At 47.8% G+C, this 27,475-nt stretch overlaps 1 protein-coding gene across 1 annotated transcript; it reads right to left on the bottom strand.

Annotated features, from left to right (window-relative positions):
• Positions 1-391: 391 nt before the first annotated feature.
• On the bottom strand, positions 392-27,204 carry LOC119357502. The gene is made up of 3 exons (XM_037624426.1): positions 26,850-27,204; positions 25,677-25,738; positions 392-433 (listed from the first exon to the last, which is right to left on the bottom strand). The coding sequence occupies exons 1-3, from the start codon at positions 27,172-27,174 to the stop codon at positions 392-394; spliced, it is 429 nt and encodes a 142-aa protein (XP_037480323.1). The 5' UTR covers positions 27,175-27,204.
• Between the last annotated feature and the right edge of the window lie 271 nt (positions 27,205-27,475).

The raw sequence follows: 27,475 nt of genomic DNA, 5'->3' as shown, positions 1-27,475 counted from the left end.
ACAAAGGCATATACACTATAACTATCGTAGTGGCATAAATTGATCAGAGATGTTGTTTTCTTTTTTCTTTTCTTATTTTATCACACTTTAGGGGATTTTGGTTCAACTTTTTTTAACTTGTAATGTGTTTAAATAAAAAAATAGTATAACTTTTATTATAAAATATGGTATATACTTAGCACAAACATATTAGTTATGACTATGAATTGACAAAATAAAGTAAAGTTCAAAAAGATATAAAAGTTTAGTATAAACTTAGAAACATGGCACTACTAGAAACATGGCCTCCCAAGCGTCTTCGGGGACGGCTTCCTCTTCGCGAGCATCAACCGGACGGGCCCCTCTCTGTTAACAGCAGCTGATGTCCCCGAGCAACGACGACCTCCTCTCTCTAAGAGACGACGCTGCCTTCCTCCTGAGCCTTGGCGGCTTCCTGTTCCCGAGTAGGGACAACTTAGTCTTATAAAGTGGTAACGATGTGGCGATATATTTATACTTACTGGTGAGGGGCGATGCTTTGGGGGTATTTCCATCTCTGTTAATTGATTTTTACAGAGTATAAAAGTTTTTCCTAGTGCCTAGAAAAACAACCGGCAAATTCTTCACGGAGTACCTGACAAAAAGTTTTTTTTTGCAAAGTTCACTTTGCCTCAAGGGTGTATGCCGGCTGCCAGGTGCCTTTGCTGAGTACAACACTCATCAAAGCTTTTGCTGAGTGTTGTAGGCACTTTGGAAAGACCTACATTACAGTAGTGTGTTAAGCATATCAATGAAATCTGTTACCTGAGCACAGTTGTATTTTTCAATGGGAAGCTTCTTTCCGGCGGATTCACCACCCCTTGTCAGATCCAGGCATTGATGTGATAATTATCATGTTTCTTCTCACATTTTGACCTCTTCTTACTCTCCTTCTTTTCTCTGGCTATTTTCTTCCAAAGAAACTAGGATATTGAGAGTGCATCATGTAAACCTGGCAAACTGGTGAACCAGCTGCACATATGATATATGTCCCATTGAATGTTAAAGGGACAAACATAATCCAGATAAAGGATGGACATCTACCATAGTTGCAAAAGGGTCTTTGTAATTGAACGGGGTCGAGGGATTGGTCCTCCTCAAGCAATTTTTTTATCTTCCTTTCCATCTTCTATAACACTTTATCGACGAGTGAGAGTTACGAAATTTTTCTCCATTCGCCTCTCTCCCTCTCACTATCATGTGCTGCTGTACCACTCAAACTATTACAAAATATTAATGTTTACGGGAGCTTAAGGCTATCTAATTATATATTGGACAACTTTGGATGTGTTCACCGAATTTTATTGAAAATGAGGACAAGAAAATTCTACACATGTTTCTCTATCATTGAGTTACTCAACTGACTCATACAAACTAACCAAGTTTTAGGGCGATGTAAAATATTAGAATGGAAAAATCACATCATAAATTAACCACGTAAATCTGCGTTGCCACTACAAGATTACTGAATATAATGATACGTCTCCGTCATATCTACTTTTCCAAGCACTTTTGCTCTTGTTTCGGACTCTAATTTGCATGATTTGAATGAAACTAACCCGGACTGACGCTGTTTTCAGCAGAATTGCCATGGTGTTGTTTTTGTGCAGAAATAAAAGTTCTCGGAATTGAATGAAACTTTTTGGAGATTTTTTCTAGAATAAAAGCAAAATATTAAAGCAAAGACCCCCTGGGGGGGCTCCTGCTGCCCACTAGGCACCAGGGCGCGCCTTGGTACCAAGTGGGGCCTGAGGGAGTCCTGGATTAGGGGGTCTCCGGACAGCCGGACTATCTCCATTGGCCGGACTGTTAGACTATGAAGATACAAGATTGAAGACTTTGTCTCGTGTCCGGATGAGACTCTACTTGGCGTGGAAGGCAAGCCAGGCAATACGTATATGGATATCTCCTCTTTTTGTAACCGACCTTGTGTAACCCTAACGCTCTCCAGTGTCTATATAAACCGGAGGGCTTTAGTCCGTAGGACAATAATCACAACATACAATCATACCATAGGCTAGCATCTAGGGTTTAGCCTCTCTGATCTCGTGGTACATCTACTCTTGTAACACACATATCTTCAATATTAATCAAGAAGGACGTAGGGTTTTACCTCCATCAAGAGGGCCCGAACCTGGTAAAACTTTGTGTCCCTTGCCTCTTGTTACCATCTGGCCTAGACGCACAGGTCGGGACCCCCTACCCGAGATCCGCCGGTTTTGACACCGACATTGGTGCTTTCATTGAGTGTTCCTCTGTGTCGTCGCCGTTAGGCTTGATGGCTCCCACTATCATCGGTTGCGATGCGGTCCAGGGTGAGACTTTTCTCCCCGGACAGATCTTCATATTCGGCGGCTTTGCACTGCGGGCTAATTCGTTTGGCCATCTGGAGCAGATTGAAAGCTACGCCCCTGGCCATCAGGTCAGATTTGGAAGTTTAAATTACACGGCCAACATCCGTGGGGACTTGATCTTCGACGGATTCGAGCCACACCTGGGCGCGCCGCACTGTCGCGATGGGTATGACTTAGCTCTACCACCGAACGGTACCCCAGAGGCCGCGCCCGCATCCGCTCTGATCCTCACCTCGGAGCCAACTGCGCCAATCGAGGACGGGTGGCTAGACACTGCCTCAGGGGCTGCAGTCTCGACGGCGATCGAGCCAAACACCAGCATAATCCTTCGCACGACCCGTGACTCCAAGGTGCCGGACTCTCTTCCGGACCCAGAATCATCCGCGCCCCCGCCAATCGAATCCGATTGGGCGCCGATCATGAAATTTACTGCCGCGGATATCTTTTAGCACTCGCCCTTCGGTGACATCCTGAATTCACTAAGGTCTCTCTCTTTGTCAGGAGAGCCCTAGACGGATTATGGCCAACAGGATTGGGATGCGGACAACGAAGAAATTCGACGCCCACCCACCACCCACTTTGTAGCCACTGTCGAGGATTTAACCGACATGCTCGACCTCAACTCCGCAGACATCGACGGTATTGACAACGATGCGGGAGGCGAAGATGAACCACCGCCCACAGGGCGCCGGACGTCCACTTCATCATATGACGTATACATGGTGGACACACCAAAAAAAACGACGACGAGGAATGGAAGGACGCACCGAAGGCTTGTTCCCTCGAGAAGCTGTCAAAGCAGCGGCCCAAGCGCCGCCCCAAACCCCGCCTCGCCAGAAATAACGACCACACAGACCCAGCGTTGGAGCAGGGCGAATCACTGCCGGATCACGGCAATACGGAAAATCAAACCGAACAAAACAATTCTGTCAAAGATAATAGTCCGGACGACACAACGCCGGACAGGCACCCAGAGCAGCAGAATGCCCGTCAAAGGCTTGTTGCCACTGCGAGGAGCCTAAAAAAGCAGAAGCAAAGGACTCAAAGCTGCGCAGGACACACTCCAAATCAGATGGAGTAAAGTACCCAACATAGCAGTGAAGTACGGCAACAATCGCCCCACAAAGAGCTACCCAAAGCGGAAATTGCTACCTGAATTCGATGAGGAGGCCTCAGACCCCTCACAACCAAAAATCAAAACGGCCACCTGGCCGGATAGACGACCTCACGTCCAACATCAAGCGGCAAACAACGCCACTCACAAGTCAATACGTGACCCACGTGAGGGCTCGCACCAAAAGGACGGCGCAACCAGATCCATCTATGGACCACGCAAGCGCGCCCCAGCTTACAATGTAACACAACAAACATCCGAACAACGCGGTACACCCAGATACAGGGGTGCAGCACACCCCCTATGTTTCACCAATGAGGTGATGGACCATGAATTTCTAGAGGGATTCAAACCCGTGAACATAGAGGCATACGACGGAACAACAGACCCTGGGGTCTGGATTGAGGACTATATCCTCCATATACATATGGCTCGAGGAGATGATCTCCACGCCATCAAGTACTTACCCCTCAAGCTCAAAGGGCCAGCCCGCCACTGGCTTAAAGGCCTCCCCGAAAACTCCATTGGAAGTTGGGAAGAGCTTGAAGACGCTTTTTGGGCAAATTTCCAAGGAACTTATGTCCGGCCTCCGGACGCGGATGATTTGAGCCATATAACTCAATAGCCCGGAGAGTCAGCCCGAAAACTTTGGAACAGGTTTCTTACTAAAAAGAACCAAATTATCGACTGTCCGGACACCGAAGCATTGGCAGCTTTTAAACATAGCATCCGTGACGAATGGCTCGCCAGACATCTCGACCAAGAAAAGCCGAGAACAATGGCAGCATTAACAAGCCTCATGACCCGCTTTTGCGCGGGCGAGGACAGCTGGCTAGCCAGATGCAGCACCAGCGACCCCAGTACATCCGAAGTTAGAGATGGAAACGGGAAATCACGGCGCAACAGCAATAACAAACGCCGGAACAAAGGAGGCAGCACGAAGAGCACGACAGTAAACGCCAGATTCAAAAGCTCACAGCCAGGTCAGAAGCCGCCCTCTAAAGGCGCCAGAGACGAACTGTCCAGCCTGAATAAAATTCTATACCAAATATGTCAGGTCCATAGCATCCCTGGCAAACCAGCCAATCATACCCACAGAGAATGTTGGGTCTTCAAGCAATCCGGCAAGCTCAACGCCGTACACAAGGGGGAGGATACACCAAGCGAAGATGAGAATGAGCCTCTCAAGGGAGACGCTGGGGAACAAAAGAAATTTCCACCAGAAGTCAAAACAGTAAACGTGCTACACGTGATCAATGGAAAAAACAAAACGGCACTCCCAGAAAAATACGCCCGAAGGCCTATCACCGCGGAGTCCTGTCACTGGTCGTCTCAACCGATCACTTTCGACCATCGTGATTACTCAGCAAGTATCCGGCGTGCAGGATGGGCTGCCCTGGTATTAGACCCAATAATTGACGGATACCGCCTCGCACGAGTCCTGATGGACGGTGGCAGTAGTCTAAACCTGATATACCAGGATACAATCCACGAAATGGGGATAGACCCAACAAAAATTCGCCATAGCAATATTATCTTTAAAGGAGTAACGCCAGGCCCAGGGGCTCATTGCACGGGCTCCCTGCTAATAAACGTTATATTCGGCTCCCCCGATAACTTCCGTAGCGAACATCTAACCTTCCACATCGCTCCGTTCCAAAGTGGCTATCAAGCACTACTCGGACGCGAAGCTTTCGCTCGCTTTAATGCAATACCACACTACGCTTCCCTCACACTGAAGATGCCCGGTCCACGTGGCATCATTACAGTAAACGGAAATATTAAGCGATTTCTGCGCGCTGAAGAGCGTGCGGCTGCCTTAATAGCCGCACACTAAAAACGGCCTCACCAACTAATTAACAGGTCCCCTATTACAATACAAGGGGCTCAACGGGCGCAGACAAATGGCAATTCTTACTCACCTTGAATTATACATGATTTATTTAAAAAACTATCTTTTTGCACGACAGCTTTTTTACCTAAGCTCCTCTCTTTTACAGATAATCATCATGCTACACCCGTCCAGGATATGGCACAACGGAGACACAGGCGCAGACGTGCAGCAGGGACCCGCTCCAAGGATTCTTTTTAGATTAAGACCCTGCGTAAACCTTTTTTACTGTCTCTTGTTGATACATATCCACCGAATTCTCAACACAATTGAGAAGGATGCTGACGTCTTGGCATGTGGCCACGTCAGAATAACACACATACCTGGACACAAGGGGCTTCTTACAAGCGGCACTATTTCGGCCCGGTTTATACCATAAAGACCGAATACCTTAGGGAGTGTTCGGTGTCGCGAGTTCGGACTTATATGCATCAGCTCCGAATCATTGTCTTTGGTCAAATGTTGGGTTTGCCCGGCTCCTGTGTTTTGGTGCCTTACGTTCCGCTTTGCCGGCTAAGGTAGCACCAGGAGAACTACTGCGATTGTGCCCTGGTTCATCCGGACGAGCGCCTCAGTAGAGAAAGCCGAAAACTGACTGTCATGATATAGCGTGAGACTGGTCAACCACTCGATGACCTATCGGAGTGTTAAAATTCCTCCGCCTTAACGAAGGGCCGTTTTCCGGCCAGGCGTATACGCACCCCGCGACCGGGAGAGTGCGGAGCCACCAGGGGCTATCTAGTAGCCCCACTGTCAAACTCCTATGGCTAAGTGAAAGTGTTCAAGCATTATAGTCCGGTTGCCTCGCTCGCTGCACTATCACCTCCTTATCAGGACCAAGACGTTGGGTTAAGTGTGAACACGCGTTTTTTGCGAGCACCTCCGCATTATATGTGTGGGGGTTGAAGCCGACGGCTGCAATCTTTCAGGTTATACACATGTATACATAATGGCCGCACAGGAGTCATCATACTACTTTCAGGCAAAAGTATAAACACAGCCTTATAAAAACTTCATAAAAGCATTATGTTTACAATGAGAATACATATCACTCAAACATAATATTTTTCGAGCACTGGGCCTCTATCAAACGAGCACCCTCGAGAACTTCCTTGAAATAGTGTTCGACAGCCACACGGCCTATGGCCGAACCCTGCGCCACAACAGCGGTAGCGTCCATCTCCGCCCAGTATGCTTTAACATGGGCAAGGGCCATCCGCGAGCCTTCTATGCACGCCGACCTCTTCATCGCATTAATGCGTGACACCGCATCAAGGAGCTGCTGCACTAAGCTGAAATAGCTGTTCGGCTTAGGCTCTTCCGGCCATAATTGATCCACAATAGACCTCATGGCGAGTCCGGACAACCTATTCAGCTTGGCCCATTCGGCTAGCTGGTCAGTCAATGAAAGCGGACGCTCTGGAACGTGGAATTGCGTCCAGAACAGTTTGTCCACTTCACGATCTGTCTGACCTTGGAAGTACTTGGCCGCATCGGCAGTACTCGCCGCCAAATCCATATACGCATCTGCCGAGCTCCACAGCCGATCCAGAGGGGCATATCGTGGATCTCCGAACTTCCTCCGCAACATGAAGGGTTTTCCAGCCGCAATATCCCCGGCTTCCCGCAGCTCCTCCTTCTTCGCTCTTATAGCAGAACGGGTGTCTTTGTCTGCCGACGCAGCCTTCTCAAGGTCAGTTGCCTTCGCTTGGTTCTCTTTCTCAAGGACCCGGCAACGGTCGGCAGTGTCTTTCAATTCTACGGCCATCTTGGCCATCTTCTCTTGGCTCTCGCAATGTGCGGCCTTCTCGGCTTTCAACTCTTCGGCTGCCTTCAAAGCAGCCGCATTACTACTCCTCGCTTGTTCCTTGGCTCGGGCAAGTTCCGCCCGCAAGGCTTCCACGGTGGCAGCCCCATCTGCAGTCACAACATATTAAAGATATTGGCATTATGTTGCTCTTACTATGTGGCATTCACTGGATAATAACACTTACCCTGTACCTCGTCAAGCCTCTTGTTAACAAGCTCGATGTCGGCGTCTGCTGCATCCAGTTGCCGTTTTAATTGGGCAAACTCCCTAGTCCGGCTAGCCATCGGAGCTCCCACCACCTGCACATAAAAGCAGATTGGTTATTGCCTAGTAATTTGATCCTCTGTTCGCCACCGTTCTTGACGACAACCAGAGTCTCAGGGGCTACTATAACATGTGCAGCACTATCACATATTATCTCACATAGCTCAAAGCCTGTCAATAGACTCATAAAGGCTTCATGTAATCTGCTTTCAGCAGATGAGATTCTCTCCATCACCGTACCCATCAGCGTACGGTGCTCTTCTGAGATGGCCGCTCGCCCCACCAACTCCCTCAGAACGTCCGACCGCACACTAGACGGTGTCGGACTCTTTCGTATGCTCTCTTCGGGAGCCAGACACTGGGGACTTCTGGGGTCTACGGGACTATCTTCTGGCCTCACCGGATCCGGAGAGGCCCTCCGCGACGACACTTCGGGGTCACCCGCGTCTGGAGCGGAGGAGTCCGGGGGAGGTGTTTCGCTCTCCATCGTCTCCAGAAGAAGATCCCCCGAAGAAGAACTCATTTGAGAGGGGCTGAGGCCCGAACTGCAAGATATATGCGGTGGTTGTTTTCTCAGAGGAAAAAGATAGCATACTCTTACTATTAAAATATTTTGGATCACTTACGACTCGTTGGAGGGCAGATCCCCTCGTGGACTTTGTGCGGCAAAAGCACCCCCCGAGGCAGGACCCTCTATGGGAGACTTCTTCTCCCGTTTGGAGGCTTCGGCTTCCGGATCCTCGGAAGCAGTCCTTTTCCTCCCCCGGTCGTCCTCCTTCGTGGAAACGCTCGTTCCCTCAGTCGGAGCGGGTAGCGATGGAGGCCCGCGTTCGCCCGTATTATCCCCCTCGGTATCTTCCTTCAAGGGTTCCGGGCAGGGTGCGACCTCGAGCATCTTCTCCAATACTGGATTTTCCAAACCCTCGGGGAGGGGGGCCAAACACCGAATCATCTTCGCCTTCGTTAGCCAGTCCTGGTCAAAAAGAAAACTCTAAAAAATAACCTCGAATAAAAGACAGTGTGTTCGGCTAAAGGATTTCTTACTTGTTCGACGACGCGATTACTACTCAGGCCCGCGTCCTCGGTGATATCCGAACACTCCACTTGAGGTCCGAAGAATGACTTGCACATCTCCTCGTGCGTCAGGCCAAGGAAACTTTGAATGGCACGTGGTCCCTCTGGGTTGAACTCCAAGTGCAGGGGCCGGCGTTTGCAAGGCTGGACTTGACGAACCAGCATAACTTGTATTACCGCAACCAAAGTAAAATCTCCCTTGAATAGATCTCTGATGCGGCTTTGCAGTATAGGCACGTCCTTGGTTGGACCCCAGCTCAGGCCCCTGCTAATCCATGACATCAGTTGTGGTGGGGGGCCCGGGCGGAAAGCGGGGGCAGCCACCCACTTGGCACTTCTGGGAGCCGTGACGTAGAACCACTCCTGTTGCCATAATTCGGATACCTCTGGAAAGGAACCTTTCGGCCATGGAGCTCCTGCCATCTTGCTTATTGATGCACCTCCGCACGCTGCATGCTGCCCCTCGATCACCTTCGGTTGTACTTCAAAGGTCTTGAGCCACAGGCCGAACTGAGGGGTCACACGGAGGAAGGCCTCACACACGACAATAAATGTCGTGATGTGGAGAAAGGAGTCCGGATCTAGGTCGTCGAAATCTAGCCAATAATAGAACATCAAGCCCTTGACGAAGGGATCCAGAGTGAGGCCTAGACCTCGGAGGAAGTGGGAGACGAACACAACATTCTCGTTGGGTTCGGGAGTAGGGACGACCTGCCCTCGGGGAGGTAGCCGATGCGAAACCTCGGCGGTCAGGTATCTGGCCTCCCTCAACTTCTTAATGTCCTCTTCCGTCACGGAGGAGGGCATTCATCGGCCTTGAAAGCTGGATCCGGACATGATTGAAGATCCGGAGCACCTAACCTGGGCTTTGGGTGTTAGAACTCGAGGCGGGGGAAGGGTTTGGTTGAGCACAAGAGGGAAAAAGCGAAAACCTTGTCCCCTTATAAAGAGGGTGAATATCAAGCGTCCTCTCCGTAGCCGTTTTGGACTTAGCTATAATCTAGGAGTCCTAAACACGGTTGGGTTACCCACGAACCGCATTAATGAGAATCCCGTAATCAGGGGAACACGATCTCCGCTTTGGCAAGAAGTGTCAGGAAACCGCCTCGCGTTATGTGTGGAGCTGGTTAAGAGAAATGGTTCGAATAATCACCGAGCCATGACGTAACGTCATGTTGCCAAAACAAGCTAGCGGATTAGATCTGCGAAAGCATTATTCTCTCTATGGTGGAATGTGGAACTTATTTTGCAGGGTCGGACACTATCCTCGTATTCAATTTCTTCTGTAATGTATTCGGAGAAGGAACCCGCCTTGCAATGCCGAAGACAACTGCGCGCCGGACTCATCGTCATAGAAGCCTGGTTCAGGGGCTACTGAGGGAGTCCTGGATTAGGGGGTCTCCGGACAGCCGGATTATCTCCATTGGTCAGACTGTTAGACTATGAAGATACAAGATTGAAGACTTCGTCTCGTGTCCGGATGGGACTCTACTTGGTGTGGAAGGCAAGCTAGGCAATATGTATATGGATATCTTCTCTTTTGTAACCGACCTTGTGTAACCCTAACCCTCTCCGGTGTCTATATAAACCGGAGGGCTTTAGTCCGTAGGACAACAATCACAACATACAATCTGTTGGGTAACATAGCAGAATTTTAAAATTTTCTACGCATCACCAAGATCAATCTATGGAGTCATCTAGCAACAAGGGAGAGAGGAGTGCATCTACATACCCTTGTAGATCACGAGCGGAAGCGTTCAAGAGAACGGGGTTGATGGAGTCGTACTCGTCGTGATCCAAATCACCGAAGATCCTAGCGCCGAACGGACGGCACCTCCGCGTTCAACACACGTACGGAGCGAGGACGTCTCCCACGCCTTGATCCAGCAAGGAGGAGGGAGAGGTTGAGGAAAGGGCTCCAACAGCAGCACGATGGCGTGGTGGTGGTGAAGCTGCAGTACTCCGGCAGGGCTTCGCCAAGCTCTTATGGAGGAGGAGAGGTGTTGGGGAGGGGAGGGATTGCGCCTTGGATGTTGTGTGCAGCCCTCCCCTTGCCCCTCTATTTATAGGGGAAGGAGGAAGGGGGTCGGTCCCCTCTAGATGAGATCTAGAGGGGGGGCGGCGGCCAAGGGGAGGGAGCTTGCCCCCCAAGCAAGGGGGGCGCCCCCTTTAGGGTTTCCCCCCAACCCTAGGCACATGGGCCCAAGGGGGGATGCGGCCAGCCCATGTAGGGCTGGTTCCCCTTTCCTCTACAGCCTATTAGGCCCTCCGAGAGAGGTGTCCCCTCCCGGTGGACCCCCGGAACCCCTCCAGTGGCCCCGGTACAATACCGATATGCCCGCGAACCTTTCTGGTGACCGTATGACAACTTCCTACATATAAATCTTCACCTCCGGACCATTCCGGAACTCCTCGTGACATCCGGGATCTCATCCGGGACTCCGAACAACATTCAGTAATCACATACAAGTCTTCCGAACAACCCTAGCGTCACCGAACCTTAAGTGTGTAGACCCTACGGGTTCGGGAGACATGCAGACATGACCGAGATGACTCTCCGGTCAATAACCAACAGCGGGATCTGGATACCCATGTTGGCTCCCACATTCTCCACGATGATCTCATCGGATGAACCACGATGTCGAGGATTCAATCAATCCGTATACAATTCCCTTTGTCAATCGGTACGTTACTTGCCCGAGACTCGATCGTCGGTATCCCAATACCTTGTTCAGTCTCGTTACCAGCAAGTCACTTTACTCGTACTGTAATGCATGATCCCGTGATCAACCACTTGGTCACATTGAGCTCATTATGATGATGCATTACCGAGTGGGCCCAGAGATACCTCTCCGTCATACGGAGTGACAAATCCCAGTCTCGATTCGTGCCAACCCAACAGACACTTTTGGAGATATCTGTAATGTACCTTTATAGTCACCCAGTTACATTGTGACGTTTGGCACACCCAAGGCACTCCTACGGTATCTGGGAGTTGCACAATCTCATGGTCTAAGGAAATGATACTTGACATTCAGAAAAGCTACAGCAAATGAACTACACGATCTTTGAGCTATGCTTAGGATTGGGTCTTGTCCATCACATTATTCTCCTAATGATGTGATCCCGTTATAAATGACATCCAATGTCCATAGTCAGGAAACCATGACTATCTTTTGATCAACGAGCTAGTCAACTAGAGGCTCACTAGGGACGTGTTGTGGTCTATGTATTCACACATGTATTACGATTTCCGGATAACACAATTATAGCATGAACAATAAACAATTATCATGAACAAAGAAATATAATAATAACCATTTTATTATTGCCTCTAGGGCATATTTCCAACAGTCTCCCACTTGCACTAGAGTCAATATTCTAGTTACATTGTGATGAATCGAACACCCATGCAGTTTTGGTGTTGATCATGTTTTGCTCTAGGGAGAGGTTTAGTCAACGGATCTGCTACATTCAGGTCCGTATGTACTTTACAAATCTCTATGTCTCCATTTTTTACACTTTCACGAATGGAGTTGAAGCGACGCTTGATATGCCTGGTCTTCCGGTGAAACCTGGGCTCCTTGGCAAGGGCAATAGCTCCAGTGTTGTCACAGAAGAGAGTCATCGGGCCCGAAGCATTGGGTATGACTCCTAGGTCGCTAATGAACTCCTTCACCCAGACTGCTTCTTGTGCTGCCTCCGAGGCTGCCATGTACTCCGCTTCACATGTAGATCCCGCCACAACGATTTGCTTGCAACTGCACCAGCTTACTGCCCCATCATTCAAAATATACACGTATCCGGTTTGTGACTTAGAGTCATCCAGATCTGTGTCGAAGCTAGCATCGACGTAACCCTTTACGACGAGCTCTCCGTCACCTCCATAAACGAGAAACATTTCCTTAGTCCTTTTCAGGTACTTCAGGATATTCTTGACCGCTGTCCAGTGTTCCATGCCAGGATTACTTTGGTACCTACCTACCAAACTTACGGCAAGGTTTACATCAGGTCTGGTACACAGCATAACATACATGATAGACCCTATGGCTGAGGCATAGGGGACGACACTCATCTTTTCTCTATCTTCTGCCATGGTCGGGCATTGAGCCGTGCTCAATCTCGTACCTTGCAATACAGGCAAGAACCCCTTCTTTGACTGATCCATTTTGAACTTCTTCAATATCTTGTCAAGGTACATACTCTGTGAAAGACCAATGAGGCGTCTCGATCTATCTCTATAGATCTTGATGCCTAATATATAAGCAGCTTCTCCAAGGTCCTTCATTGAAAGACACTTGTTCAAGTAGGCCTTTATGCTCTCCAAGAATTCTATATCATTTCCCATCAATAGTATGTCATCCACATACAATATGAGAAATGCTACAGAGCTCCCACTCACTTTCTTTTAAATGCAGGCTTCTCCATAAGTCTGCGTAAACCCAAACACTTTGATCATCTCATCAAAACGAAGGTTCCAACTCCGAGATGCTTGCACCAGCCCATAAATCGAGCGTTGGAGCTTGCACACCTTGTCAGCATTCTTAGGATCGACAAAACCTTCCGGCTGCATCATATACAATTCTTCCTTAAGGAAACCATTAAGGAATGCCGTTTTGACGTCCATTTGCCATATCTCATAATCATAGAATGCGGTAATTTCTAACATGATTCGGACGGACTTCAGCTTCGCTACGGGTGAGAAAGTCTCATCGTAGTCAACCCCTTGAACTTGTCGATAACCCTTAGCGACAAGCCGAGCATTATAGATGGTCACATTACCATCCACGTCTGTCTTCTTCTTAAAGATCCATTTATTTTCTATGGCTCACCGATCATCGGGCAAGTCAGTCAAAGTCCATACTTCGTTTTCATACATGGATCCTATCTCGGATTTCATGGCTTCCAGCCATTTTTTGGAATCCGGGCCCGCCATCGCTTCTTCATAGTTTGAAGGTTCACCGTTGTCTAACAACATGATTTCCAAGACAGGGTTGCCGTACCACTCTGGTGCGGAACGTGTCCTCGTGGACCTACGAAGTTCAGTAGTAACTTGATCTGAAGCTTCATGATCATCATCATTAACTTCCTCTCTAGTCGGTGCAGGCACCTCAGGAACATTTTCTTGAGTTGTGCCACTTACCGGTTGAAGAGGTAACACTTCATCAAGTTCTACTTTCCTCCCACTTATTTCTTTCGAGAGAAACTCTTTCTCTAGAAAGGACCCATTCTTGGCAACAAAGATCTTACCTTCGGATCTGAGGTAGAAGGTATACCCAACAGTTTCTTTAGGGTATCCTATGAAGACACATTTTTCCGACTTGGGTTCGAGCTTTTCAGGTTGAAGTTTCTTGACATAAGCATCACATCCCCAAACTTTTAGAAACGACAGCTTAGGTTTCTTCCCAAACCATAATTCATACGGTGTCGTCTCAATGGATTTCGACGGAGCCCTATTTAAAGTGAATGCGGCAGTCTCTAAAGCATAGCCCCAAAATGACAGCGGTAAATCGGTAAGAGACATCATAGACCGCACCATATCCAATAGAGTGCGATTACGATGTTCTGACACACCATTACGCTGAGGTGTTCCAGGCGGCGTGAGTTGTGAAACTATTCCACATTTTCTTAAGTGTGTGCCAAATTTGTGACTCAAGTATTCTCCCCCACGATCTGATCACAAGAACTTGATTTTCTTGTCACGTTGATTCTCAACCTCACTCTGAAATTCCTTGAACTTTTCAAAGGTCTCAGACTTGTGTTTCATTAAGTAGACATAACCTTATCTACTTAAGTCATCAGTGAGGGTGAGAACATAACGATAGCCACCGCGAGCCTCAACACTCATTGGACCGCACACATCAGTATGTATGATTTCCAATAAGTTGGTTGCTCGCTCCATTGTTCCTGAGAACGGAGTCTTGGTCATTTTACCCATGAGGCATGGTTCGCACGTGTAAAATGATTCGTAATCAATAGACTCTAAAAGTCCATCTGCATGGAGCTTCTTCATGCGTTTGACACTTATGTGACCAAGGCGGCAGTGCCACAAGTATGTGGGACTATCATTATCAACCTTACATCTTTTGGTATTCACACTATGAATATGTGTAGCATTACGCTCGAGATTCATTAAGAATAAATCATTCACCATCGGCGCATGACCATAAAACATATCTCTCATATAAATAGAACAACCATTATTCTCGGATTTAAATGAGTAGCCATCTCGAATTAAACGAGATCCTGATACAATGTTCATGCTCAAAGCTGGCACTAAATAACAATTATTGAGGTTTAAAACTAATCCCGTAGGTAAATGTGGAGGCAGCGTGCCGACGGCGATCACATCGACCTTGGAACCATTCCCGACGCGCATCGTCACCTCGTCCTTCGCCAGTCTCCGCTTATTCGGCAGCTCCTGCTTTGAGTTACAAATGTGAGCAACCGCACCGGTATCAAATACCCAGGAGCTACTACGAGTACTGGTAAGGTACACATCAGTTATATGTATATCACATATACCTTTAGTGTTGCCGGCCTTCTTGTCCGCTAAGTATTTGGGGCAGTTCCACTTCCAGTGGCCACTTCCCTTGCAATAAAAACACTCAGTCTCGGGCTTGGGTCCATTCTTTGGCTTCTTCCCGGCAGCTTGCTTACCGGGCGCGACAACTCCCTTGCCGTCCTTCTTGAAGTTCTTTTTACCCTTGCCTTTCTTGAACTTAGTGGTTTTATTCACCATCAACACTTGATGTTCCTTTTTGATTTCCACCTCCGCTGATTTCAGCATTGAATATACCTCAGGAATGGTCTTTTCCATCCCCTGCATATTGAAGTTCATCACAAAGCTCTTGTAGCTCGATGGAAGCGACTGAAGGATTCTGTCAATGACCGTGTCATCCGGGAGATTAACTCCCAGCTGAGTCAAGCGGTTATGTAACCCAGACATTGTGAGTATGTGCTCACTGACAGAACTATTTGCCTCCATCTTACAGCTGAAGAACTTGTCGGAGACTTCATATCTCTCAACCCGGGCATGAGCTTGAAAAACCATTTTCAGCTCTTCAAACATCTCATATGCTCCGTGTCTCTCAAAACACTTTTGGAGCCCCGGTTCTAAGCTGTAAAGCATGCCGCACTGAACGAGGGAGTAATCATCAGCACGTGACTGCCAAGCGTTCATAACGTCTTGGTTCTCTAGGATAGGTGCGTCACCTAGTGGTGCTTCTAGGACATAATCTTTCTTGGCAGCTATGAGGATGATCCTCAGGTTCCGGACCCAGTCCGTATAGTTGCTGCCATCGTCTTTTAGCTTGGTTTTCTCTAGGAACGCGTTGAAGTTGAGGACAATGTGGGACATTTGATCTACAAGACATATTGTAAAGATTTTAGACTAAGTTCATGATAATTAAGTTCATATAATCAAATTATTCAATGAACTCCAACTCAGATAGACATCCCTCCAGTCATCTAAGTGAAACATGATCCGAGTTACCTAGGCCATGTCCGATCATCACGTGAGACGGACTAGCCAACATCGGTGAACATCTTCATGTTGATCGTATCTTCTATACGACTCATGCTCGACCTTTCGGTCTTCCGTGTTTCGAGGCCATGTCTGTACATGCTAGGCTCGTCAAGTCAACCTAAGTGTATTGCGTGTGTAAATCTGGCTTACACCCGTTGTATTCGAACGTTAGAATCTATCACACCCGATCATCACGTGGTGCTTCGAAACAACGAACCTTCGCAACGGTGCACAGTTAGGGGGAACACTTTCTTGAAATTATTACGAGGGATCATCTTATTTAAGCTACCATCGTTCTAAGCAAATAAGATGTAAAACATGATAAACATCACATGCAATCAAATAGTGACATGATATGGCCAATATCATTTGCTCCTTTTGATATCCATCTTCGGGGCTCCATGATCATCGTTGTCACCGGCATGACACCATGATCTCCATCATCATGATCTCCATCATCGTGTCTTCTTGGAGTTGTCTCGTCATCTATTACTTCTACTACTATGGCTAACGCTTTAGCAATAAAGTAAAGTAATTACATGATGTTTATGTTGACACGCAGGTCATAAATAAATAAAGACAACTCCTATGGCTCCTGCCGGTTGTCATACTCATCGACATGCAAGTCGTGATTCCTATTACAAGAACATGATCATCTCATACATCACATATATCATTCATCACATCCTTTGGCCATACCGCATCACAAAACACTTGCTGCAAAAACAAGCTAGACGTCCTCTAATTGTTGTTGCAAGTTTTTACGTGGCTGCTATAGGTTTCTAGCAAGAACGTTTCTTACCTACGCCAGAACCACAACGTGAATTGCCAATTTCTATTTACCCTTCATAAGGACCCTGTTCATCGAATCCGATCCGACTAAAGTGGGAGAGACAGACACCCGCCAGCCACCTTATGCAACTAGTGCATGTCAGTCGGTGGAACTGGTCTCACGTAAGCGTACGTGTAAGGTTGGTCCGGGCCGCTTCATCCCACGATGCCGCCAAATCAAGATAAGACTAGTAACGGCAAGCAAATTGACAATATCGACGCCCACAACTGCTTTGTGTTCTACTCGTGCATAGTAACTACGCATAGACCTAGCTCATGATGCCACTGTTGGCTAACGTAGCAGAATTTTAAAATTTTCTACGCATCACCAAGATCAATCTATGGAGTCATCTAGCAACGAGGGAGAGAGGAGTGCATCTACATACCCTTGTAGATCACGAGCGGAAGTGTTCAAGAGAACGGGGTTGATGGTGTCGTACTCGTCGTGATCCAAATCACCGAAGATCCTAGCACCGAACGGATGGCACCTCTGCGTTCAACACACGTATGGAGCGAGGACGTCTCCCGCGCCTTGATCTAGCAAGGAGGAGGGAGAGGTTGAGGAAGAGGGCTCCAACAGCAGCACGACGGCGTGGTGGTGGTGAAGCTGCAGTACTCCGGCAGGGCTTCGCCAAGCTCTTATGGAGGAGGAGAGGTGTTGGGGAGGGGAGGGGCTGCGCCTTGGATGTTGTGTGCAGCCCTCCCCTTGCCCCTCTATTTATAGGGGAAGGAGGAAGGGGCTCGGCCCCCTCTAGATGAGATCTAGAGGGGGGGGCGGCCAAGGGGAGGGGGCTTGCCCCCCAAGCAAGGGGGCGCCCCCTTTAGGGTTCCCCCCAACCCTAGGCGCATGGGCCCAAGGGGGGGATGCAGCCAGCCCATGTAGGGCTGGTTCCCCTTTCCTCTACAGCCCATTAGGCCCTCCGAGAGAGGTGGCCCCTCCCGGTGGACGCCCGGAACCCCTCCGGTGGCCCCGATACAATACCGATATGACCCCGAACCTTTCCGGTGACCGTATGACAACTTCCTACATATAACTCTTCACCTCCGGAGCATTCTGGAACTCCTCGTGACGTCCGGGATCTCATCCGGGACTCTGAACAACATTCGGTAATCACATACAAGTCTTCCTAACAACCATAGCGTCACCGAACCTTAAGTGTGTAGACCTTACGGGTTCGGGAGACATGTAGACATGACCGAGACGACTGTCCGGTCAATAACCAACAACGGGATCTGGATACCCATGTTGGCTCCCACATGCTCCACGATGATCTCATCGGATGAACCACGATGTCGAGGATTCAATCAATCCGTATACAATTCCCTTTGTCAATCGGTACATTACTTGCCCGAGACTCGACCGTCGGTATCCCAATACCTTGTTCAGTCTCGTTACCGGCAAGTCACTTTACTCGTACCGTAATGCATGATCCCGTGATCAACCACTTGGTCACATTGAGCTCATTATGATGATGCATTACCGAGTGGGCCCAGAGATACCTCTCCGTCATACGGAGTGACAAATCCCAGTCTCGATTCGTGCCAACCCAACAGACACTTTCGGAGATACCTGTAATGTACCTTTATAGTCACCCAGTTACGTTGTGACATTTGGCACACCCAAGGCACTCCTACGGTATTCGGGAGTTGCACAATCTCATGGTCTAAGGAAATGATACTTGACATTCAGAAAAGCTACAGCAAACGAAGTACACGATCTTTGAGCTATGCTTAGGATTGGGTCTTGTCCATCACATCATTCTCCTAATGATGTGATCCCGTTATCAATGACATCCAATGTCCATAGTCAGGAAACCATGACTATCTTTTGATCAACGAGCTAGTCCACTAGAGGCTCACTAGGGACGTGTTGTGGTCTATGTATTCACACATGTATTACGATTTCCGGATAACACAATTATAGCATGAACAATAGACAATTATCATGAACAAAGAAATATAATAATAACCATTTTATTATTGCCTCTAGGGCATATTTCCAACACAATCATACCATAGGCTAGCTTCTAGGGTTTAGCCTCTCTGATCTCGTGGTAGATCTACTCTTGTAACACCCATATCTTCAATATTAATCAAGCAGGACGTAGGGTTTTACCTCCATCAAGAGGGCCCGAACCTGGGTAAAACTTCGTGTCCCTTGCCTCCTGTTACCATCCGGCCTAGACGCACAGTTCGGGACCCCCTACCCGAGATCCGCCGGTTTTGACACCGACAGGGCCCATGAGGCTCCGCTGACCCTAATCTGGATACTATAAGTTCTTATTTCCTGGGAAAAAATAGGAGAGAAAGTTTCATCATGTTGCACGATACGGAGCCTCTGCCACCTCTTGTTCTTCATCGGGAGGGCAGATCTGGAGTCTGTTCGGGGCTCCAAAGAGGGGGATCTTTTGTCTTCGTCATCATCAACCATCCCCCATCATCAATTTCATGATGCTCACCGCTGGGAGTGAGTAATTCCTTCATAGGCTTGCTGGACGGTGATGGGTTGGATGAGATTTATCATGTAATCGAGTTAGTTTTGTTAGGGCTTGATCCCTAGTATCCACTATGTTCTGAGATTGATGTTACTATGACTTTGTTATGCTTAATGCTTGTCATTAGGGCCTGAGTGCCATGATTTTAGATATGAACTGTTTATGTATTCACCCATATATTTGTGTTCTTGATCCTACCATGCAAGTCATATGCACCTATTACGTGTTATGATCCGCATACTCCAAGATGACAATAATTGGGATACTTTCCGGTGATTACCATAATTTGAGGAGTTCATGTATTCACTATGTGTTAATGCTTTGTTTTGGTTCTCTATTAAAAGGAGGCCTTAATATCCCTTAGTTTCCTTACAGACCCCGCTGCTACAGGGCGTAGGACAAAAGATGTCATGCAAGTTCTTTTCCATAAGCATGTATGACTATATACGGAATACATGCCAACTTACATTTATTAATTGGAGCTAGTTCTGTGTCGCCCTAGGTTATAACTGTTACATGATGAATGTCATCCAACATAATTATCCATCATTGATCCAAGGCCTACGAGTTTTTCACATATTGATCTTTGCTAAGTTACTACTGTTACGGTTACCGTTACTGCTACTATTGCTACTACCGCATCAAATTATCATACTATTGTGCTACTGATCACTCTACTGTAGATATTTAGTTCTCCATGTGTGGTAGAATTGGCAACTCAACTGCTAATACTTGCAAATATTCTTTGGCTCCCCTTGTGTCGGATCAATAAATTTGGGTTGAATAATCTATCCTCGAAAACTATTGCGATCTCCTATACTTGTGTGTTATCATATAATAGCATGTAGAATTTTCTGATGCCGTCGCGTGTGGCCAGTGAAGGGAAGACTATGACAGGTGATAACCCACAAGTATAGGGGATCGCAACAGTTTTCGATAAGTAAGAGTGTCGAACCCAATGAGGAGCTAAAGGCAGAACAAATATTCCCTCAAGTTCTATCGACTACCGATACAACTCTACGCACACTTGATGTTCGCTTTACCTAGAACAAGTATGAAACTAGAAGTACTTTATAGGTGTTGTTGGATAGGTTTGCAAGATAATCAAGATTAGGTAAATAAAAAGTAGGGGCTGTTTAGGTAAAGACACAACTAAGTTAGTTTTAGTAAAGAGCTTTTTGTTACGAGAAAATTATTTGTCCCTAGGCAATCGATAACTAGAGCGGTAATCATTATTGCAATTTTATTTGAGGGAGAGGCATAAGCTAACATGCTTTCTCTACTTGGATCATATGCACTTATGATTGGAACTCTAGCAAGCATCCGCAACTACTAAAGATCATTAAGGTAAAACCCAACCATAGCATTAAAGCATCAAGTCCTCTTTATCCCATACGCAACAACCCCCTTACTCGGGTTTGTGTTTCAGTCACTCACGCAACCCACTACAAGCGAATCATGAACGTATTGCAACACCCTACAGCGGGGATCCCTCACGCTTGCGCGACACGGAGAGCACCATAGGACAACACTAATAATAAAACATGGAACTCAAACCAATCACGATCATCAAATAGCCCATAGGACAAAACGGATCTACTCAAACATCATAGGATAGCCATACATCATTGGGAAATAATATATAGCGTTGAGCACCATGTTTAAGTAGATATTACAGCGGGTAAGAGAGACGTTACACCGCTGCATAGAGGGGGGAAGAGTTGGTGATGATGGCGGTGAAGTTGTTGGTGAAGATTGCGGGGATGCTGATGGCCCCCGGTGGCACTCCGGTGCCACCGAAAGCGAGGGGCAGAGAGCCCCCCTCCTTCTTCTTCTCCCTTGACCTCCTCCCTAGATGGGAGAAGGGTTTCCCCTCTAGTCCATGGCCTCCATGGCGTGGGAGGGGCGAGAGCCCCTTCGAGATTGGATCTGTCTCTCTCTGTTTCTGCGTTCTCAGATTCTTCCCTTTCACCGTCTCTTATATCCCCGGAGATCCGTAACTTCGATTGGGCTGAAATTTTAACACGATTTCTATCCGGATATTAGCTTTCTTGCGGCGAAAGAAGGGCATCAACTGCCTTACGGGGTGGCCACGAGGGTCAGGGGCGCGCCCCCCTGCCTCGTGCCCCCCTCAGGCATTGTCTCGCGTGGATTTTTCTTCCCATAAATCAAATATATCCAAAAAATCTCCGTCAGTTTTTATCCCATTTGGACTCCGTTTGATATGGATATTCTGCGGAAAAAAAACATGCAACAAACAGGAACTGCCACTAGGCACTGGATCAATATGTTAGTCCCAAAAATAGTATAAAAAGTTGCCCAAAGTATATGAAAGTTGTAGAATATTGGCATGGAACAATCAAAAATTATAGATATGACGGAGACGTATCAACAGGCAATGTTGCTGCCGCCGCTCCCCCGGCGGATAAGACACCTGATCAACCGGCGGCGAAGAAGTGACTGTGACAATAAATGCTGGGGAGTAGTGCTCTGGATGACTCCATTGCGTTGTAGTACATTCTCTTCTTCTAACAGTCATTTTAACTTCAGTTCAGTTTGTTTCTGTTTCATATGTTATGCATAAACTATTTCAAGTTTGTCCTTAAAGAATTGATTAAAGCGGTTCATATTTTGGTTCACCGAGAGTTGTAGGGTTCACTTATATATTTTTCATATTTGGAAAGAATGGATTTGCAAATAAGATGGAGTTGGTGAGTAAATAACGAACAAACACCACAATTGCAGTTATGGTTTCAAAAACCACCAGTTTGAATTTTTTTTTAAAAACCTACCCGTATTGCGCCTAATTTTCACAAAAGACACTAATGAGGCAGTTACTTAATTTTGAACCCAATTATGACAGTTGTGCCCCACTCATCATGACCTGATAAACGATAAAGGAAAAAGAAAAAAACGGAAACAACAGAAAAACCTCAACAAAAATACCCAAAAAGGAAAAAACATCTGAGAACTTCCTCAAACCACGTCCGAAATATAATACAAGCTTCCGAAAATTAAAGCTATTGTGTCGGCCACATACACATGCCATCTGATATTATCTGACTTCTCTCTCCCTCCCAGCGAAACAGTTTCGTAGAGCCGAAAGGCTGTCTGGGTTTCGGCAGGAACTAGTTCTGGACGGCGAAGCCCTGCCGGATAGATGACAGCATATGTGTGCAACTTTGTAGAGAGATTGTTGTTTCGGTCTTAGTTCAAGAGTGCCTCCCGAAGGGCTGTCCATGTGACTGTCTGAGTTTCGAAGGTTCTCCCGAAGGGCTGTCCATGTGACCGTTCGAGTTTCGAAGGTCCTCCTGAAGGGTTGTCCGCGACACCGTCCGGGGGACTGTCCGACCGCCTCCCGGAGGGCTGTCCGAGGGGCGGATGAGGGTATAAATCCTCGCGGTTGGGAGGTTGTAAAATCCTAGCTATGGGGATCTACACCACCGATCGTCATCGACTCTACTTCGGCTGTGCTACGAGTCGGTAACGAAAAAGATCAAACCTTGTATGCAGTCTCCATAGTGGTCCTGGGCTGGTGCGTAGGTCGAAATTTTTGTTTTCTGTTGCGTTACCCTACACATTATTGACCTATTAATCAAGCGACGATCCAAAACAAATATCCACTTCCCAGAATCAATGATCTTTATGATCAACTTGCTGGTTCATCAGTATTCTCTAGACTTGATTTGAGGTTAGGATACCACCAGATTAGAGTTGGTGAAGAAGACATTTTGAAGACAATCTTCGTTACTTGATATAGTTCATACGAGTAAACCGTCATGTCTTTTGGCTTAACCAACGCTCCAGCAACCTTCTCTCGATTGATGAATGACATATTCATGGAATACCTCGACAAGTTTGTCGTGGTCTATCTGGATGATATCCTTGTATATTCCAAGAATGATGAAGAACATGTTGAACATCTTTGGCTTTTACTGGGGAAACTTCTAGAACACTAGCTATATGCAAAATATTCCAATTGAGAATTCTGGTTATCTAAGGTGACCTATCTAGGCCAGGTGATTTCTAAAGATGGCATTGTTGTTAACCCAGAATGAGTTCAAACCATTCTTAAATAGACTCCCCCACAAACTGTCAAGCAAGTTAGAAGTTATTACTTTACTAAAATATATTTTCCTGCTCATATGAAACAAGCTGCCTTCCAGGAAATATACAATTATTAACAACTTGAGGAAGAATGTCTCCCTCAAGCTTGGGGGAGGCTTCTCCAATTACTAAATGCTTTGCCTGATCATCCTCTTAAGAAGAATAAAATAGTTGATATCTTTTATTGTGACGCCCTCGATTCAATCGTACACTAATCATACACGCAAATGTGTATGATCAAGCTCAAGGACTCACGGGAGGATATCACAACACAACTCTAGACACAAATTAAAATAATACAAGCTTTATATAACAAGCCAGGGGCCTCGAGGGCTCGAATACATAAACTTCAGAACACAAGAGTCAGCGGAAGCAACAATATCTAAGTACAGACATGAGTTAAACAAGTTTGCCTTAAGAAGGCTAACACAAAAACAACATCGATCGAAAAGGCAAGGCCTCCTGTCTGGGAGCCTCCTAACTACTCCAAGTCGTCAGCGGCCATCACGTAGTAGTAGGCACCCTCGGGGTAGTAGTAGTCATCGTCGAAGGTGGCGTCTGGATCCTGGGCTCCACCATCTGATTGCGACATCCGAGAAGAATGGAAAAAGGGGGGAAAGAGGAAGCAAAGCAACCGTGAGTACTCATCCGAAGTACTCAGCAAGCAAGGATCTACACTACATATGCAACATTATCGAAGGAAGGATGTATATGTGGACTGGGCTGCAGAAATGCCAGAATAAAAGGGGGAGAAGCTAGTCCTATCGAAGACTAGCATCTTCTGGAAACCACCATCTTGCAGCAGTAGGAGGGAGTAGAGTAGCATAGAGTAAAGTAGTAGTAGTGTTATCAACCTCGGCCAGAGATCCTTTCTCAACTCCCTGCGAGAAAACAATCCCAGAGCCATACTATCCGTTTCTCATATCCATGTCTCATCTCAAGTATCCAGTTCTAATTGTATCGATTGGGATACAACTCCAAGTGTCCGTTACCGTAGGACAGGCTAACGATAGATGTTTTCTTCCCTGCAGGGGTGCACCAACTTACCCACCGCGCTCGATTAACTCCGGCCGGACACACTTACCTGGGTCATGCCCGGCCTCGGCCAAACAATACGCCGCAACCCGACCTAGGCTTAATAGAGAGGCCAACACGCCGGACTAAACCTATCCCCCCAGGGGTCATGGGGCATCGCCCCGGGAACTCCTGCACGTTGCGTGGGCGGCCGGTGAGCAGACCTAGCTACCTCCTTCAAAAAGCCAGGTGCTTACGCAGTCCAACCCGGCGCGCGCCGCTTAGTCGCTGACGTCTATTAAGCTTCGGCTGATGCATACGACGCAGAACGCCCATACAATGCCCACGTGATGGTTAGTGCTATCAGGCCAGAGGCCCCTCGGATCAAATATCCAAACCGTAGTGGATTAGGAGCACGCGGTAACGAGCAGAGACTCACGATCGATGTGACCCCGTCGCCCCGTCTCGAGTACTTGCGGCAAGGGCTAAGAATGCCCGGCCACGCCTCGTAAGTATCTTGCCGGCACCTTCCAGGTCAACCCGACTCCACATCACTCGCTATTAAGCTCGCGCTGGTACCTCTCAGGGCCGACCCGTCTTTAGTAATATGGCTAAGTGTAAAGTCATAGTAACCATAGTAACTGTGTGTCTAACACCAAGGGAAAACCCGAGGAATCACCCCCGGTGAATTCCACTTGATGTTATCATCAAGGTGAACGTAAGAGGATCCACCCTCGGGGTTCACATTTGATGAGTTGCACGACAGAGCCGTAACGGAAGTGGTTAAGGAGGAAATCACCCTCGATGACCTCGACCGTATAGCTAGACTACAGAGATCTCATCAGGAGTGATGTAAGAGGTTCCACCCTCGGCACTCGATAGTAACTCTGCAGAGTCGTACAACTAGGGGGGTGATGTGCGGTGTCGCGGCCTGGACATCGATCACGTGATCGAGTCATCGAACATAAAGCGAGGCAATTGGGACAAGGTGGGGTCACTGATGGATCTCTAACCAACCTATACTAAGCAGTCTAGGATAAGCAGGTAACAACAATAGGCTATGCATCAGAGTAGAATCATACAGAAAGCAGTAGCAGTTCTAATGCAAGCATGAGAGGGAAGAAATGGGCGATATCGGAATGCTCAAGGGGCGTTTTGCTTGCCTGGAAGCTCTGCTGTAAAGGAAGAAGTGTCGTCGACGACGTAGACGATCACAGGGGCGGCATCGGTCTCGGGGTCTACCGGAGAGAAGAGGGGGAGAAAACAATAAATATAAGCAAACAGAGTATCACAAAGCATAACATGGCGATGTGATGTGCCGGGTGTCTCCTAGCGTATGGCTACACGATAAAGGTGAAGGGGGGGTTCAACCGGGAATGTTTTCCCGGTTTCGGACCTGTGTCACCCAGATGACCGGAGAGCGAATGTTTCATGTTCAGCTAGTTAGAGACACCTGACAGGTAAACGTGTCACGTATTTGGATTCGTTGGATTTTTCTGAGCAACTTTCATGTAGAAAACTGTTTCATCCGAGCTACGGTTTATTTTATATAATTTTTTCAAAGTTTAATTGAATTCTTGGGATTATTATATTTAGCTTAAACCGAATTGACTAAGCTAATTTTGACTGGTCAAAGGCAGGTGTGGCCCACATGTCATAGACTATTTACCTAAACAATTAAACAAATCTAACTTATTTAAAAAGGCCTACATGTCATCTACTACTAGACTAACTTAACAGTAATTAAACCTACTAGTACTAATCTAAGCCAGGGCCGGCCACTAACGGGCATAGCCCAACCGGCCACACGCATGATGCGCACACACACACAGGAGCACACGGCCATGGCCAACTGCACGCACACACACACACTATGCAGAACACACACTCACGCACACACACTACACTGCACGACACCACGGCCATGGCAAAGCAATGAGCAGCAGCAGAAGTAAGAGCAGCGGCGGCAGCTAAGTAGCAGCAAGGCATTGGCAAAGGAGCAGCGCAGCGGCACGCTAGGAGCAGTAGTAGTGCACAGCGGGCAACAGTATCAGTACGAGCAGCAGCGACAGGGAGCAGCAAGGCAGCGGAGCTGCTGTGGCTGCAAGCAACAGAGAAGTTGCGGCACGGGAGCTCGGGCGAGGGCGCGGTCTGGGGCGGACGAGCGCGCGTGTGGGCTCGGCCGGGGCACACACGGGGCGGCCGAGGCGTGGGTCGCGGGCGCGGTGAGCACGGCTCAAGCAGGCAGCAGGGCGCGTACAGCACGGGTACGGCCATGGACGAGCATAAGGCGACGACTACGGCGACGCATCAAAGGGGGAAAGGGGGGGAATCGACAGAGGAGCTCACCGTGGAGCTTGTGGACATGGTCAGGGAGCGCGGGGGTGGCCGGACACGAAGAACTCGACGACGAGATGCGGCGGCCGTGGGCGAAGACGACGGCGATGGCGAGCGTACGGGGCCTCCCAGCTCGGGCCCTTATGCGCGGGCAAAGGAGATGACGAGGGAGGAGCTCCTGGATGTCTTGGCGTGGCGAGAGGAGGCCGGTGGCCGTGGAATCGACGAAGGCGGCGGTGACGGCTTTGCACGAGCGTTGAGCAGGAGAGGCAGGGGCACGAGAGGGAAGAAAAGGGGATACTAGGGTTTTGGGGAGGAGGGGGCCGGTCTTATCCATCTCGGGGTGTCGTGGATGCTTGACACGAGCTCATCGGACTCGTGGACGGCCGGCCAGAAGCCAAGGCCATGGCTCTGTCTCTCTGTACAGAAGAAGAAGGAGAAGGCCGTGGTGGGCTTGGGCCATGGAACTGTAGCACTAGGCTTTCCAATGCACAGAGTGCACTTAGCCCCTTCTCTATTTTCTATGTTTCAATATTTCGGTACTGTTTTCTACTTAAATCCCATAGCAAATGAATTTAGGCAAACTTGAAATTTGGCACATAATTAGTGGGAAATATTTTGAGACAGCATAAAAGTTT

Source organism: Triticum dicoccoides, chromosome 2A (assembly GCF_002162155.2).
Source record: "Triticum dicoccoides isolate Atlit2015 ecotype Zavitan chromosome 2A, WEW_v2.0, whole genome shotgun sequence".
In the NCBI taxonomy this organism is placed as follows: Eukaryota; Viridiplantae; Streptophyta; class Magnoliopsida; order Poales; family Poaceae; genus Triticum; species Triticum dicoccoides.
This window is presented reverse-complemented; position numbering and strand designations above follow the sequence as displayed.

What these genes read in the sequence shown, in the direction of transcription:
- LOC119357502 (XM_037624426.1), bottom strand. Translation starts at nt 27,174, where the DNA reads ATGGATAAGACCGGCCCCCTCCTCCCCAAAACCCTAGTATCCCCTTTT. An exon ending in CCATGTCCACAAGCTCCACG is followed by an intron (nt 25,739 to 26,849) that starts GTGAGCTCCTCT and finishes TCTCTCCGGTAG; the next exon opens with ACCCCGAGACCGATGCCGCC. An exon ending in ACGACACTTCTTCCTTTACA is followed by an intron (nt 434 to 25,676) that starts GCAGAGCTTCCA and finishes ACTCGGGAACAG; the next exon opens with GAAGCCGCCAAGGCTCAGGA.